The 18,006-nt window shown below is 32.8% G+C and overlaps 1 protein-coding gene across 1 annotated transcript in view; it reads right to left on the reverse strand.

Moving 5' to 3' along the window:
- Pka-C3 (Protein kinase, cAMP-dependent, catalytic subunit 3) overlaps positions 1 to 17,513 on the reverse strand; it is a 34,890-nt gene extending 17,377 nt beyond the window's left edge. Inside the window, exon 1 of the mRNA XM_053749483.2 lies at positions 17,078 to 17,513. Coding sequence (XP_053605458.1) covers positions 17,078 to 17,258 — 181 coding nt within the window. The 5' untranslated portion in view covers positions 17,259 to 17,513. The remainder of the gene's footprint in view (positions 1 to 17,077) is intronic.
- Positions 17,514 to 18,006: the final 493 nt, after the last annotated feature.

Genomic DNA, 18,006 nt, shown 5'->3' on the forward strand with positions numbered 1-18,006 from the left:
AAGATGATCAAAAATAGCTGTGATATTTTCTACAGCGTACGATGATATTAAGATCCAGTAATCAACTCGTCGTAATAGGGGTTCGATTCTACTAACGATTAGCCATTATTGTGTCTCAATAGTAGTTCTCATTGCATATGAGCAACTATTAAAAAACAGTTTTGAACTAAAATTAGTAAAATAGTCGCCCACTTTTTAATCATGGCAATGTCGTCTGTGTGGCAAAATGATGGCATCCATTTTGTCGGGAAATTATATATTAATTATTTTTCATGCCGGCTAAAAGTTTGTGGTTTCGACATACATTGATGGTTTTTCTTTGCGGTAAAAAATGCTCACATAGAAGAAAATTCCAATAGAAATTTATATAGGTATAAAAATACTGTGTTATTCCAAGTACCCTACTATTTAGCTACTTAATTTCATCTTAAATCTGTCTAATAGTATAATTTATTATGTTTTTATCAGAGTGAAGACGGGATGGGCCGCTAGTAGAAGTAAATTTTTGTTACGAACTTACTGAAAACATTTCAACTCACTTTCTTGTCAGTTTGTAGCTGTGAAGTGTAACATAACAGTATTGAACATTTGAACGAAAGACAAATTGAATAACAAAATCGATATTTCTGAGCGTTTATAAAACATAATCCCATTTCCAGGCTGCCGTCGACGACGAACCCCGATAAATGCGCTTGCCCACAAGTACCTACACATGTTAAATGTTAAAAACAAAAATCAGAGGTGACAGGATCAGAGATTCACGTTTCAAAGTCCGGCCCAAACCATACTTATTGATAGGCCTTTGAAGACCAATATTGGGCGTAATTCCATCTCTGATTAATGTGGATTCAATATAAAATCAAACATAACATGTATCAAAATGTATCACGTGAAAAATTTACATCAACTCCTACATTTACTTTTTCATGCTTCATTTTAGGAAGTACAGTTACTGATATGATCCACAGTATTAGTTTTAAACTGACTTGTTTCTAAGTTATTTTATAAAAAGTATCTTTTGCAAAAGGATCGCGTGAGTGGGTGGTCGAAACAGTCAATTATCAGGCGGCGCTGTTTGAAATCCCGTCGTAATGAGGCAGCCTGTCAGCCAACCCATCCTCCAACTGTATCTGCTATTGTACGTCTGGCTACCTACTACTAAATAGCACTACTCTTTTATCTCGAAGTCGAGTAAACGTCACGTATGTTCCAGTATATGGGACGTGCTATAAATTGATTACTTTGAGAGAATGCTATATTATGTTATCAAGTATATATGTTGTACCTGTTTAAAAACCAGTTTTGTGTCTCACTGCTGGATAAATGCTCCCCTCCACAGACATTAACTCTCACTGCTTCCAGAAATTTCGATCGCGGCCATATTAATTGAACTATTTAGGTAAAAAGGTCAACCCGATAAATATTACATTCCCTCTGTAATTTTACGTAACAGTTGTTAATGTGAGATCCCCTGACGTCAAAGTTTCCTCACCACTTTATTTCTGTAGGCCTTGCGAAAGAAGCGGGGCCTTGCTTGCCATGTTTATATATGTATATAACTAATCTCTGAATCTATTCGTTATATTTTTGTGATTTCTGTAAGCATTAAATAAAAACATCTTACAATAATAATTTCTTTTAGCTAATGCAAACAAGGAAATTGGGACTCAAGTGGGATTGGAATTGAAACCAATTGCTTACATTTGGGAATCAGTGAAAGTATTTACTTGTTATATGTTTTCCACCTAGAAGAATTCAGAATAAAGTCAAGAAGTGACTATAAAAGAATTTCTTCAAGAAGCGTCTCCATCAATTTATATAATCAGAGAATGTCTGTGTTTTTATATTTTATTATAATATATCTCATTGACCTTTAACTTTCTAATATTTCTATTGCTTTGTCATTATAAAACATTTATAAGGAAAAGCAAGCTATGAATTTAAAATAACCAATTTAAAAAAATCCTACATTAAATATATACATAACGCCAGGCGATTTTTCGGAAAAGGAATAAGAATAGTCTAAAATAACGCTTTTACTATTATGAATAGGTCAACAAGTAGGATTCTGCATATAATATTTTTATATCTGTGCATATAATTTAATTTTCAAGTTAGCTTTAAGTACAATAAAGGGTAAGTTATTACATTCAGAAAAACGATTTATAAATTGCTAGTAAGTAGTATTTTTTTAAGCAGAGAAGAACATGAAACGATGCAACGTCCATATATTTATTCCCTGACATGACGTGAAAAATGTCAACCTCTTTACACTTATTACACGAGTACATTTATGCTATTGTATTTAAAATAGCCTACGTACTGTTTGTGTGGACAATGCGCCTACATAATGCACTTTACATAATACATTTTGAACTACAAACATATGTATATACATAATATTTAGAACTATTTAATATGATAGCCTTGCTACTTCAGTTAAGAATCGTGAGAATTGCTTTCGAAAAAGTAGGCTTTTCACAAGTATTTTTTAAAATAAGCACAAATAACTTGGACTATAGTTTCCATGCAATATATCTACTTATGAACACAGATATAAAAACATTATTATAAATCAAAAGATAAAAAATTTAAATTAATTGCCAAGTATTGACAAATTATTTATGGGAAAAAAGATATTGCACTGTCTTCGTAAAATCTTAATATTGCATATTTTTTCCTCATGTACATTATATATTACTACTATGACGGCTGATTTTATTTTCACTTTATAAATAATATAGTAACCTACTAATACTTCTGGACCCACATTTATCATCGAAGTTATATATAAAGTGATTTTTTGTAAACAAGTTAGTTATTGATAAAATATGCATTAATTGTACATAAGCATTATTCTAAAAATAACGTTGAAAACATGTTGTACACGCCTTCGTCTTTGTCTATAATCAACACAGCATTTTCAAAATAGAAAAGATTGAAACCATGAAACCCTTGAATTTGGTAAACGTGTTAATATACTGTTTAATTTAGACTCCGATATAGAGCAAGAAGTTCGTTGGTTTAGTATAAATCCTTCCATATTATACGGATTTTTATGCGGTTTATTCTAATAGGTAGAAGGATAGTGATTCGAAGATTTAGGTGTATAATTTAGGTATTATGTTTAACCCGCGAAGCCGGGATGAGCAGCTAGTAAATAATAACCACCTAAAACAAATTTCTAAATACAGTTCCACAATGTTTTGGATGTTTATCTAAGTATGTATATGTTATAGAACATAGTATCGTTAAGTTAGTATGCTGTAACACAAGTCTCGATCTTACTTTGCTGAAGCTATAAGATTTGTCCCGATATACCTATTTATTTATTAATAATGACAGAGCTTCATGCTTAATATCGCCAATATTTACGGAAATATTTAATCGCATAGATTTACAGGATAATAATCTTATTTATAATCTGACACCAGAGTTAGCAATAACGAACAACAAAAATAGTGTTTGAAAAAATGATCTGACGATTCTCAAGATAAGATGAAGTAAATTTCTTTCCGAAAATAAGACAGGGATAAAAAAAAACTTATTTCACGAAATAAAAACTATTCATAAATCTATACAACTACGTTTGCTTTATAGTCTCTAATTCAGACTATTTAAGTAAAGCCCTTAAGATGAACTACCACAAACACAGTAGCGGGGCGGGTTGTATTCGCAACTCTAGACAATACAAGTACTATACATTTTAGGTATACTAAATATACCTTCTATACTTCCCCAATGACATACTCGTACGTAAATTGTGTAAATCAAATTAGTGAATGGTAACAGCAGTATAATAACAGTGACCAATTCCAGAAACAGACGAGTCGGGTACTGGTCAGACCACTTTCACTGCACGTAAAGCACTATGTGACGATTGTGACGTCACACACTGGATTCAGAGAAGTTTCCCATCTGATTCCAACTCTCATGTTTCACGGCACATATCTAATAGGCTTATAAAAGTTAAAATTTACATATACGACTTTCATTTGTAGACTATTTCTTAGTCACAACGAAAAGTATTATTTTACGTTGGATAAAAAATTATTTTGTTTCTAAAATATAATGAAAAAAATATAATAATTATCACGATACTTTTTTATTTAACTTTATGAGATAACTTTACAAGATGATACTAAGGGATTCTCTACCAGTTAACCTTCAGGATAAACTGAAAAATAATTTCTACATCAGTTTATATTTTATCTCGCCCATAAAAAATTTGTCACCCAGATACAATCAGTTTATTTATTTACAAACGAACAGTGATCAAATAAGTAATAGGTGACCTTGTACCTCATGCATACAATGGACTGAAAATTATATCTCGGCATTGGGAATGTATTATCACAGCGTATTAAATTACAACGTAGAAAAATGCCCAGCTATCCTGAGATTGTTTACATCAATCTTGAAAACTGCACATAGATTTGAGCTATAAAAGAAAGTTCATTACAATCGAACACTATTGTTCTGTATTGTTTTTTAAATTATAATCTCAACCATATTTTTATTCTAATTGATCACTTACGATGATCTTTAAATTAAGTCATGTTTGTTAGTAGGTCTGGTAAAAGCTAGTGGTTTACATAATCTCAAGTGGGTTGATATAGCGCACTCTGCGTCATTGACATTCGCACATTTATCTGGTTTATTCCTGGCATATGAAGCAATATGTAAAAACCACTGTTTACGTTTTATCAGGACGATCGTACTTATCTGTTTATAAGGATTGTTTATGGCATTTCAACCCCATGTTTTTAACTACATGTGGATGTTATAAGTTTGACGTGTTTGTGTATTATATTTATCTGTGGCTTCGAAACGATTTTGATCTTTTTTTTTGTTTGAATAACAGTGCCCATATTGATTCAGACCCAGACCTATTATACAGCAGCAGTAAATCAATCATCACTTCAATAAATAAACAAATTTATTAGGACAAATCACAAAGATTGAGCGAGCCCCAAAGTAAGTTCGAGACTTGTGTTATGGGATACTAACTCAACTATACTATATTTTATAACAAATACATATATAGATAAACATCCAAGACCAGGGCCAATCAGAAAAAGATAATTTTCCATTATGATCCGACCGGGGATCGAACCCGGGACCTCTCGGTTCAGTGGCAAGAACCTTACCACTGCGCCACCGAGGCCGTCAAATCTCATTGGATGTCACTCAATAATGACGGATATTGAGTGACATCCGAATAATTTACCTACTTAATATCGAAAGCATATGAAGTGGTATCATTTGAATATATTAATTATCCATTTATACTTTAAACATGGTAAACTACATCCATACTGAATAACTTTCGTTTCTCATTTCGACAACGCTTCTACATTTCCTCTAAATTACTTTCATAAATTTGTAATAATTAACAAATTAAAAATCCGACCATACCATACGATACCATTATTTTAAATCCATTTTGGGTTATTGTATAATATTAGGATATGTTTAAATATTAATTTAATAGGCTATTTTACTATAAATACAATAAGATACTTTTTTTTTTCAAATTGTCAGAAGAATAGAGAGTACATAATAAAATTGATCAATTAAAGTGACCTTAAATTTAAATTAATTTTATATATTGAATTGAATATTTTATTCTTAGCTCAAAATCGTTGACATTTTCGCCATGACCGGAAATCGACAGGACATCATTATCATTCTCAACCCAGTACCTAACTAACTTCCCATCTTTATTATTCTAATAAATTGCCGAAATAATAACTTTATCTGTCAAAACATAAATTAATTATATACTTCGGGCAGCATAATTTGGAGCAGACGAAGATTTTAAAATTATAAACTGCATTTTCATCGAAATTGAAAGTTGCAGACCCCATTTATTTTGAAAGTAGTAGTGGATTTAGTAATCAGCAAATTAATGTTTGAGTAAATTCTAGATATATTTTCTGTACTCGGACTTGAAATTAAATTTCATTACGTTTGAATTGGTAACAATTAATTTTATTAAATATTTCTTGCCTTTCGATTACTTGTTACAAAATAACTTCTGGTTATTAAAAAGTGTGTTGTGATAAAAATAACATTTTAAATTCCACGTTTTATTTTAAGATATACTCAGTTGTAATTTAAGCGTAGGTAACTATTAATGAGCCATCTAGGCACTTAGAAACACAAAATCGATCAGAGCACACCAGAAGTCGCGTTAAGAGATGATATGTAAGACGTCTGTACTGTATCATCTCCTTCCAAACTACGTCTGTATTCAATAATAAATAAATAATCGTTAAGAAAACAAGATAGGTGTATTTTGTGAACTCTGACGTCACAAACGTCCACACGCAGCTGTCTCATCTCTGCTCGACGTCAGGCTGACACGCGGGCTATTATTTTTAATCTGGAAATCTCATATCAACATTAATCTTTATACGTAGACACAAAATAAAACTTCATTGGGCACCAAGATACTTAGATACTCATAAATCTATGCAAAAACACCAAGAAAAATATAAACTGCAGAGTGCAGTGTTTTAATTTATGGGCTCGTAACTATTTTAGACGTAGTTTTCATCGCTTTATTAATTTACATCTCACACCTGAAAATAATTAAAACATTTCGTAATATTTTACAGTGAGTGAACAGAAAATAAAATTATTAACAATTTGGAAATCAACTGTTGTGTGAACACAAGTAAAACTGCTATTTTTCAACCGTAGAACGATAACCAGAACTGATAATGCATCTAAAATAGTGATCAGCAATAAAAGTAATTTAAAATATCTAAATATTTATCTAAATATCTATTTATCTAAATATATATAATCTGTTGGCAACTGGAAACAAAACAGAAAATAACGTAATGGTAAACAAATAGAACAGTGTTTTATCCGTAACTACGAACGAGGTACTGTCACCGCGACTTAGACGATGTCAAGTTAAATAAATGTTAACATTTATGTTAATACGTCGACAAGCGTGTAGTGACTGGTGTGTCATGTACTTGCTTTTGAAAGAATTTGTGTAACCAAACTCTGATTAAAAACAAATAAGATTCGGCTCATTTCACGAATGAAAAATGAATCTGGATATCAGATGCCGACCAAATCAATTCACATAATTTTGGAAGAACTAACGCTAACAACGAAGTAGTCAGTAGTCAGTGGTCAGATATTTTTTACACTCGAACAGTTTATATTTCTCTTTTACTTCATAAATTAATATCAATGTTGAGGGATGTACATATCGGACGAATAAATAAATAGATAAATATCTGCTAGTTACAAAAGGTGTTGAAAGGTGAATATAAAGTAATTGTCTATTCTGCCACATGTCAAGGATTGAATTGTAATCTTTGGAAATGTTCCAACATGTCCGTTGGTTCCAACGAATGAATAGACTGATCTTCAAACTTTTTACTAACTTACCGCAAAAAATAACAATAAAGCCAGTTACCTAATTTACTAGTGTTTCTAATTGTAGACAATCAGTGAAACGTGTTTTAATCAACCAACCGAAATAGATTATGCTGGTGAAGGTTGGAATTCACAAAGTGCCCACTCACTAGTCTCTGCTATTATGGCAATGAGTGTATACTTATATTTATGTCTATTGATTTAGCTCACAGTAAAGTTAAAGTTAGAATATTGCCTAGTCAGCCAATCGGCAGAGCTAGTGAACAGGGCACTTGCAGAACAACAGCTTTCTGGACCTTTTTTTACTAAATAAAAATGAATTGTTGAAATTATAAAAAAGGTATTCTTAACAAATTTAAAAACTCTTTTTTTTTCAGATATACTCGTACCAAAGACACTCTGTCACATGTAGCAATGAGCATTACATACCCAGTCCAAATTTAAAATAGAAAAAGTATATCCATTTTAACTTTCTATACTTACATTTCATTGGGTAAATATTCTATGCATATTAATTTACATTCTAGATAAATAATAGATAGTAATTGCTGTGATGTAACCGTGAAATAATGAAACTAGAACAAGTCTTGTTTATAAAGCCTGCAGGCATTCTTATCTTGTGTTAAATATACGTTTTTGTTTTGTGTGTTGTGTTGTATTTTCTATCTAGGCCGTACCGGTAATAGACGGGAATTTAATTTTTACAAAATATTTATACAACCAGTAAATATGTATCCTGTGTCGTGTAAACAACTTTTGACATCGATGCCGATTCTAGACAGGTTTGGTTCATGAAAGTTTGCAACTTTTCCGTATTTGGATGTTAATAACTTTCATGTTGTGGAATTCCATATTTAGGTATCATTACTAAGTTATGGCAGGAGGAAAATATTGGAATGCTTTGTCCTTGTGCAGAGGAATTCTTGGTGGCGCGAAATGGGCCACGAGCACGTAGCGAGTGTTCATGCAATAATGTACTAATTACAGTGCATAGATAATTAGCTTCCAGATTTCCTCACTCGAATCTATGAAATAATTTCCTTATTACTCCACGTCTTGCAGCGTCCTCGAATCAGCACATTTTCTAAACATTGTGCAGTAACAATTACGTTGAGACCGGAACAAAACAATGACTAAGTGCTAATCTGAATAAAACCTGACATACGTAATGATAAGTCGGTGTTCATGGACTCTGGTAATTACTATTCAAAGTTTCGTAACATTATAAATCTTAGTTTACATTGTGGTGATTTTGTTGGAAAGTCGTTCGTGACAAAGGTGAAGGCTCCACAATACTCTACCTCTACATGGACTTGGGGGAGCGTGCAGGGGTCGTCGCGTGCACAGGATCACGACAAACATTAACCCAATATTTAACTTACCTTACTGCTTATAATAATAAAAAGGGTCAGATAGATAGTGCCGTTGTAGGCATGTTTAAGTTATTGATCCTAGTTGTTATTGTTAGACGGGAACTCCACCAAAGATGCGCTGTGCAGTGTTAACAACCGATCGATTATTTGACATAGCACAACATAGCTTTGGTGGTAACAGCTGAGCCGAGTTTGTCAATTTTATATGACAAACTTGAGCTAGGCGAAGCGTGTTGTCCTTTTGTTGAGCACGTATCAATAGAAACTAAATATACTTAGACAAAGGTATTTCACGAAATATTGATAAAAAAATTTGAAGAAATGAATGCAATATTTATATTAATTTACTTGGAAAAAAAGTAAAGTTTCCCGCTCAATCGTTCACCTATACCTACTTATGCTAATATTATGCAGGTAAGCAATGAATATTTAATGAGAACAGAGTGGACAGTGGAGGTGCTTTATATTCATAGGTTGTGGCGGTTCAACGGTCTTTGGTCGTCGAGTAATCGCTAATGACTCGGGCAAGTCGCTTCAGACAACTTGCCTCTTGGAGTACGATTGCAGTACCGCAGCATAGCAGGAAACGATTCTCACCGGATGCACGCTTCAGACCGTCTGTGCAACGCACTTTTTGCCTTGATCACTTCCATTGCATATTTGAGTAAAACGTATACAGCCAATGTAATATGCCAATATAAGAATATTTATACCTAGCAATAAAAATGAAAACGAAACAAAATTAAGTACATATATTACTATTTTTCAGAAAAGTTCTACTGGACAAAAGGCCGCCGCTCTTTTAACTAGATTTTAACCACTAATTATTATTATAATTACAAAACATATAACGAAACAAGAATATTTTCCTGTTTTGTCATCCAGCCAGCATTTCCGGAAATTTTCTGCGTTAATAAAATCATTCATTTCTAATTTTGTATTTCAAGTACAAGAAGACGTAATAACGCACACAATATAGCTAAAACAAAACCTATAAAACTGTTTAATAAAAGATTACAATTTCAATAGCATATCGTGATTTATTGGCAATATCGAAATATTCGACAGACTTATGTGGATATGACGCGCGCGTGATGAAGGGATCAACTCATCCTATTTGTATATTGGCTTCCAGTTCCGGGGCGGACGGCACGTTTTGGCAGCACGAATATTCATACTAATCTCTCATAACAATGTTAAATATAAATTCCTAAACAATAACGTATGAAAATGTTGTAAAATACATTATAATATTGTGAGTATAATAGTTGATATGTGCGGATGTGGGATGAACCTTTGACGCACGACGTCTCTTTCATGTGTCAACAAAAATTTTTTAAACGTAAAGACACAGAGTTATTAATTTACCAAACGACACAATTTTTTTCAAAATGTAACTAAGTATCTATCACAATATCACGAACTATTTATTTAGTTTTACTATTATATATATATTTTCAATTTCTTAAAAGAAATGTTTATTAGTGAATAAAAATAATGTAACGTGCATACGTTACATTATTTATGCATATAAATAATGCCAAAACCATAGAAGTAAATTGAAAATCATTGTGGACGGATAGTCATACATTCGTTTGTTTTTGAGGCTTGTAATAATCAACTGCTCAACAGACCGGCGGCCTATTGATAAATATGCTCTATATGCTACAATTTATGACTGGAAAAAACTAGATTATTGATTGTTATAACAAGCTTGCACACTCTGGTATCGCATGTTGGTGGACGTGAATTTTCCGTGACGTCACCGTCCTCGTAAATTACAATAAAATTGACCGCATTATGAGAGCAAGGAACGCTTTATGAAAGTAACAGGTAATTTTAACTTTTACGATTCGTACGCTTTTGACACTTAATAAATCGTGTTACAGCACTAACGAGAGTTTCCCAGAAGCGTGGGAGTCTGCATCAGTCTCGCGTTATGTAGGTCGCTCGTCGCCTGAGCTTCGAGAAGAAAAGGCGATGAATCGTTATTTACAGCAGCCAGCCCGAAACATAATATCAAGCATTCAATAACAATCTCGATATCGCAACATAAGAAACAGTTTTCAACGTGAGTTAAACTTTGCTTTAAAGCTGCACAACACTGGCTACCCATACCCGCCCCTAAAAATTTTCAAAAGCAACGTATGCTTGTTTTTTATAATATGTAATAAAGTCAGTGTACTATGATAATAATTGAGAGCTTATCTACTCGTCAAACAAACGGTATTGTGTCAAGAGTTCAAGTGTTTCATTTAACTACAGTCTGTAAGCAGCATATAAATTTATACTTACCTACTTGAAAACGGTAAACATGTAGAACTTGTTTACGAAACAGATTTGTAGTTATATTTTACACCTATTTTACTTAAAACATTGACTATATCACGCAGCGAACATAAAAATATCTTATGGACAGTCTGTACAAACACAAAGTTTCCGTCAACAAATATCTACAAAGGTACGCGCTTCCCCTTATCCGCTTCTCCGCTTTCGAGTTTATTGACTCTCCAAAACATTTCACTTTTTTCGCCTCGAAACAGGCTCCTTAAGCCGGCAGTCTTCAGTTACGTAGTCATTACATAAGATAACTTGTTCGCGATTGATTAGGCCGACTCACATGTTTTTTGATCAATTGTATTCATTACTATTGTAGGTACAAGACGCCGTGTCTCATCATGTGCAAATTAACTTATTCTACTTAGGTAATTGACTACTATACTAGTCTACTATATTAAGTCACTATAAAATTTTCTGATGAGTTCTGATTAAGTATGTTGCGCGCTTTTTCATCTATTTTTTTACAAACATAGGTTAGGTTATTTTCCTTAACAAAACTACGACAAAAGCTGTGAAATATCTATTAAGTTATCGGTTCTTGAGGCTTAAAATCAAACTATATATTTACAATACAACTTGACTATAAAATATGTCCGTGGATATAAATTTTAGCAAGAAAGTAGACTTTTGAAATTATAATATTAAACGTTTGAATTAATCATAGTCATCTTTCGATTCGGATAATCCTGTTAGAGAAAATCTAGATTCTAAAAAATATCTAAATGCAAATTTATTTGCTATTGACTGCATCAGTGTGGTATTTGACCTCGAGATGGCGACTGGTACGTCACAATGTCACGGCTGCTGTCGTGGTCGGAAGAAAGTACTGCACACCATCCCGTGAGCTGCGTAGTGATCCGCGGAGTGCAGACGGCACTCTCCGATCCTCTGCATAAATATTCACGCGTGACGAAAGTACTATATCCTCGAATTCATATTTACTATACTTTACAGTATAGATAAAAACGCCTTTAACTTGTTAAGCAATATAACAAAAATATGGAGGCAGAAAAATGAAATGTTGTTAATTCTGATGAACAATTTGTTATTGTCATAGTCGTTGCTTAGATAGATTATCTGACAAATATACTAAGCATGTGGAAATCTACGGACGACTGCGTAACGTGTCTTGATGTATAGAATTGTGGCTGGCCGTATGCGTCTACGCAGCCAATTCCAGCGTTCCAATTCTATAGAAAAATGCAAACTTATCCCAATTCCGTAATCTTTTTATTTTTAGTTCAATCAATTAAATTTAAGCGTTAAATTCACAAATCTTATGTTTATTTATTTACCTTTATATCTACAAGATAATAATATTATCGATGAAGCAAGACACACAAGATTCATATACTAGTTCTGAATTCACTGGGATAATGGAAGCTCCAATTTACGTAATTTAAAAATAAAGTATAAAAGTTTAGTTTATTTGAATCGAGTAAACTGACCTAGTGGCAATACATTGTGTAATGTATAAATATTTAATAATACTTAAGAGAATTAAAATAGATTGGAAACTGGAATAAAAATGCGCCAAACTTGTCTGTATATAATTAGTATGAGGTTAGCGGCTCTCGGAATATGGGTCGGCTATTAGACCACCACATCCGCAATCATAGGTTTTAGGTCATAGCTCGTTCCTGATTTCAAAGGCACCCCTCGTACTAATTCAATATTGAAATTAATAACAGGCGGTACATCCACTTTTCTTCGACCTAATTTAATTTACGGTGCCATATCTCTCACGAGATTATCTTATTGATTGCCGATATTGAGATCAATTTACACTTACATTACCGTACTTATCGCGTGGATATATAAACATTGAGGGATACTCATAAGCTTGATATAGCCTATGTAATTAAATATAAGTACCTATGTAATAATGCAAATAAAAAATATATGTCTCTAACTCAAAAAGTTCATCGTTCTTGAGATTAAATTAAAAACATTACCTACCAATTGTGATTAAGAAAATCCGTTTCATTGTATATCGTATCGTTTTTTACGCTATAGTACGGATTTTTTTTATATAAAAACAAAGCTTTACAGTAACAATCTCTGGTCGAAAATATAAGATTTCATTCATCTAGAAAATCACAATAATTTTAAATATAGTATGCTGTTACGTATCAAAAACGTGTCAAGAACTCATAAACCCTCGTAACTGACCTTCGACACCCGCATCCAAGTTTACAGCTGGTGTATTAATAATGCGTCAGGTGCAAGAAAACGGCCAAGGTTGCTGCACTGATACGCTGCACTCACTCTTACCAATGAGGGTCTACATAGTTTAAATATCATTACATCACGACAACAGCATTTAAACACTTAAAATACCTACCTTTTTACTCAAACTGTAATATACCTAAATTAACTATGGTGTATAAATAAAAATCCTGATTGACACTTATGAAATTCAATCTCCACCTGTACTTTTAAAAATAAGAAATGAGTCGTTAAACGGAATCAGATGACTTCAGGTGTTACAGTAATAACTAACATACATGCCACACGTTTAATATGTATACGAATAATATTAGATAGGAAAATACCTACTAAAAATCAGTCAAGTTTTAGGTAACACCCGCAACTCTGAGTCACGGCCGCCAGCTAAGGAATAAGTATTAGTCATCGTAAAATATAACGGTTAGCTTTTCTCATCTAATACTAGAGAGTCAGCATGGCCATTGTTGCTAAAGGTTATAAAAGCAGTGACGACCACAGGCCGGGTTAGAAGCGCAACATGAGTTACTCGTACTTATGGACAGCAATAAATCTCCATTCAACTTTCTTTTCTTGCCCGACAAATCATAATATCTTTGAGATATCTCGACTGAGAACTATTGTTCGCGTTTTCTCCAAATAACTTCACTTAAAGTAACTCTATTGAAAAATTATTTCACATTTACTAGTAAGTACCTATTTGAATTAAATGGTTGCGTACGTGACATAGAAATCACGGAAAAATTAAAATGAAATCGTGTAAGATAATTAGTATTTATTAAACAGAATATTGCATGCTTCAGTTTTAAAGTACCTATTGATTTGTTTTAGCTCATTAACGTTTTTTTTTTCACTAAACGGAAAATTATTTTCTTTCACTAAACTTGTTTTTTTTTTATTTTTTCTATGTATGTATGTATATGTACCACATATTATTGCTAAATTAATTAAATTAATTATTAAACGAAGTAAAATAATGTGATTATCAATTTGTTTATGTTTATGTGACATACTGCCCCACATATCTTCACTAATCACGCGTGACAATGCACAATAGTTCGCGTGCTAGCTTGTAACCAATGATACCACTCCGACCATTCATTACACTGTTTACATTCTGCCTAACACTTTATTATTGCATTCGTTATAGAGAATGTCTGAGAAAAAAAACATGAATTATGTTTTTGGAGGTGTTCGCCGATGCTTTGTCATGAATGTAAGTAAAATGTCTACACACGGGGCGTAGGTAACGTACCTACTTACCGTTAAATCGTGGTCTGTAGACAAAATGCCTGAAACCATTTATCTAAGCTAAAGAGGACCGATATGCAGCAAATCTTAACAAGAAGTCGTGTATCTGTATTGTACAAGTTGTTAGTTGTAACCATAAGTGGGGCGGTGACCGAGAATAAAGCATGACACAAACTCGATCCCAAGCTGAACGTCGTCGGTTTGCGCTCTGTTTCATTTGGACAATTAACAACTACCTTATCCTGTTAATTTGATCCCTACTATGACACCACTGGGGTTTTTTAGTTGCATTATAAACTCTTACACAAGCTGATCCCTGATGTATACATACGGCGTGTTCCAAATTTGATAAAACACGCCTAGTACATTTTCCGTGAAAGAATAAAAAACTTACAAACTTCCAAATTTATAATACTAGTAAGTTAAACAGTCTGTGTACTTATTTCTCTAAACTTTTATTTTATGTGGGAAACTGTCTTGGTGGTTATATAGTTACGTTAATGTAAGTAAATTAAATAGAATGATGTATTTACGTAAAACAAAACAACTGTAAAATTTAATGTCCCCCTACCATACTTATACCTACTTAGAGCTTAAAATGTATTTTTGCCGGAGAAAGATCTTACTCGTATACTTTCCATTTGTGAGGCATAAAATCTAGCTTCTTCAGAATACTGATTACCCATTTTGCTTTCACCAATTTATAAATCTTACAAATAATTCGCTTGATAATTAATTCAATCATTATATATTATCATCAATAAAATTATCATAATACGTACGTGTATCATAATACGTATACGACTTCCAGTCTACATTCAAAATTACCTAGGTACCATAGTATTCATGATTATAATTCTTGTTTATACATTTCATATGGTAGCAGCTTTTGTCTTCGTCTTCTAAAGTTTATCTCTGTTCTAAATATCTTGCAGAATAAATGAATAATAATAAGGTAATAATATCGCGTAAGTACCTATTACTTAGATATCTATTCTATTCGGAGTAGTGCAGCAAATATTCGAGAGAGGACGGCTACGTTTCGCATAATTTGTTTATTTTTATGGCCTCTGCGTATGGAAGGGAATTACTATACTTTTTCTTAAACAAATTCTGTTATTCAGTCTTTTTATTGAAAAATGTTATGTTATGGCTTTTCTTACCATTTTTATTTTCTTGAAAGATATTTTTCAAATTTGTGTTATTTTCACAATTTATTGTAACTAAATATGATTATTTTTTTGCCGATTGCTCATGTTTATCGTTATAATGGGTGTGACAGTTGCAGCTGGCCTCCACTAGGTCAGCTCTTGCTCGATCGCCCTTGGCCTATATAGCCCAGGTGGAATTGGGTCGAGGGTCGATCCGACCCGTACCGTCTCGTCTACCTATCGAAAGTGAAGATCGCGATATCTTATCTGTTACTAGATAATACTTGACGCCATACATGTTTTTGGAACAACATATCTTTAATTTAGTAGGTAATCACAAAACAGGCCTGAAAATATTGACATTTTGTAGCAAAGTTGGAAAAGTCGTGAAAGATCATATAAATATGCCGCAGTACCTAACATAAGTATCGGTTAGGAACTTTTATTTTATTTATTAAAACTATTTCATAAAATTAATTATGTAGGTACTATTCTAAGTGTTTATTAGACTCATTTTATTTTAATTGCATACTTCGCTCCGCTCACATATACTTAAGTACACAGAATTAAACAGCTTAACCTAGATATCAAGTTTGGTTCATGTGAAAATACATTTTTTAAATAAGTATTATAATATGGAGATGACTATTTATCCACAAGCCGCAAAAAAGCCGTGTGCAAAAGTAACCAAAATAAACAGTGCAAAAGTTCTCATAAAATTGATGAATAGTTGTAATATATATTGATTCAAACTCAATTGTTTTATGATGGGAATGAGTCAAGTGTGTTTCTTTATCTCAGTTGGTACTGGCAATCCGTTTGATATCATTTAGAAATCAAATAATGAGAATAGATGATAAGCTTGACACATATTTTGTGTTTATTGCCTATATAAACACATTTTATTTAAATTTAGTTATTATTTGGAAATTAGTTCAATGTATATTTCAATCATTGAAATTGAAGTAATATAGTTCAATGTATATTAGTTCAATTTCATCAACAATTTTTATCTTACGGGAAAGTGTTCACGGAAGTCATACTGCCTTAAAAGAACATCGCCAAAGAACAAGTTGGGTATTTAAATTTTTAAAACTCATAATTATTTTCTATTAACTTTTAAATTAGGTACTTTTTCTTTACTAAGTACCTACTGAATTGTGATTGAAATTGTCAATGAGTTCTTAGATATACTATATACTTATTTGCAGTAGGTCATATGTTTCGGAATGTTTACTTGGATATAATTAGAAAATTTATTAAGAAAATTATTTCGATACGGGTTAGAAAAAATATTATATTTCATTTAGAAAAATTACTTATGAAACTCACCAATAGTTTTCAAAATTTGAAGATCATCTAATTCATATTCCTTCTCTTCCTCGGTATACTCGGACTCTGTGGTGGTGGAGTCCTGTTCCTCTGTGGAAGAAGCCACGGACAGAGACCGTACATCAGAGCTGAGGTCTGAACTACAGTCCCTCACCAACTTCGCACTAGCCATCATCATCATAAAGTTCACAGCACTAATTTCTGAAGAAAGTTTACGAGCTACGTTAGCTCCAAAGTTCCAATATCATATTTTATACCGTTCAATATTTAAATTATTAGGTTTATTTAATTCAAAATAATATTAGAAGTTGCTAGGTATTTTTTATTTTTCTTTTAAAAAATAATTTAATAATCGCGATCGCACAGACGTTTCACAAAGCGGAGCGGCGTTGTGTCGCGTCGGCGATATGAATCTCACTGAGTCCGAGTCAGCGTTAGTCCTCGCCACGCGGACCGCGCGTTAATAAACTCGCTCATTTCTTTCATTTTGCTTGTTTGGCTTTTTGTCAAGTGCATCTTTCCTCAGCCTGAATCTATGGAGTGCCGTTTGCTAACACAGTGAGCTCAAAAATATTTTTTTATTAAAATAAACTGAACTTCCGGAAGTTGGCCGCCAATAAGTCTGTGGTCGCCATAGGTCAACACCAAAAAAATAATAAGGGTGAGTTGCACCGTTAACTTTAACGTTCGCAATAGTACGTAAAGTACGCCATTATGTCTAAACGTCACCGGGAGCCCGTTGAAATCAACGTCAAAGTTGACGGTGCAACTCAATCTAAGTGTCGCATACTCCTATCTGTGGGCTAACCATCAAGTTTAGTAAAACCATCATGTTTCCATTCCAGTTTTTTCAAGCTTATAATAATCTTATTTGAAATTGTACCATTACAAACTATCTTAGTTTTTGCTATTAATTGTGAGAAATTCAT

Source organism: Plodia interpunctella, chromosome 1, assembly GCF_027563975.2.
Source record: "Plodia interpunctella isolate USDA-ARS_2022_Savannah chromosome 1, ilPloInte3.2, whole genome shotgun sequence".
NCBI lineage: Eukaryota > Metazoa > Arthropoda > Insecta > Lepidoptera > Pyralidae > Plodia > Plodia interpunctella.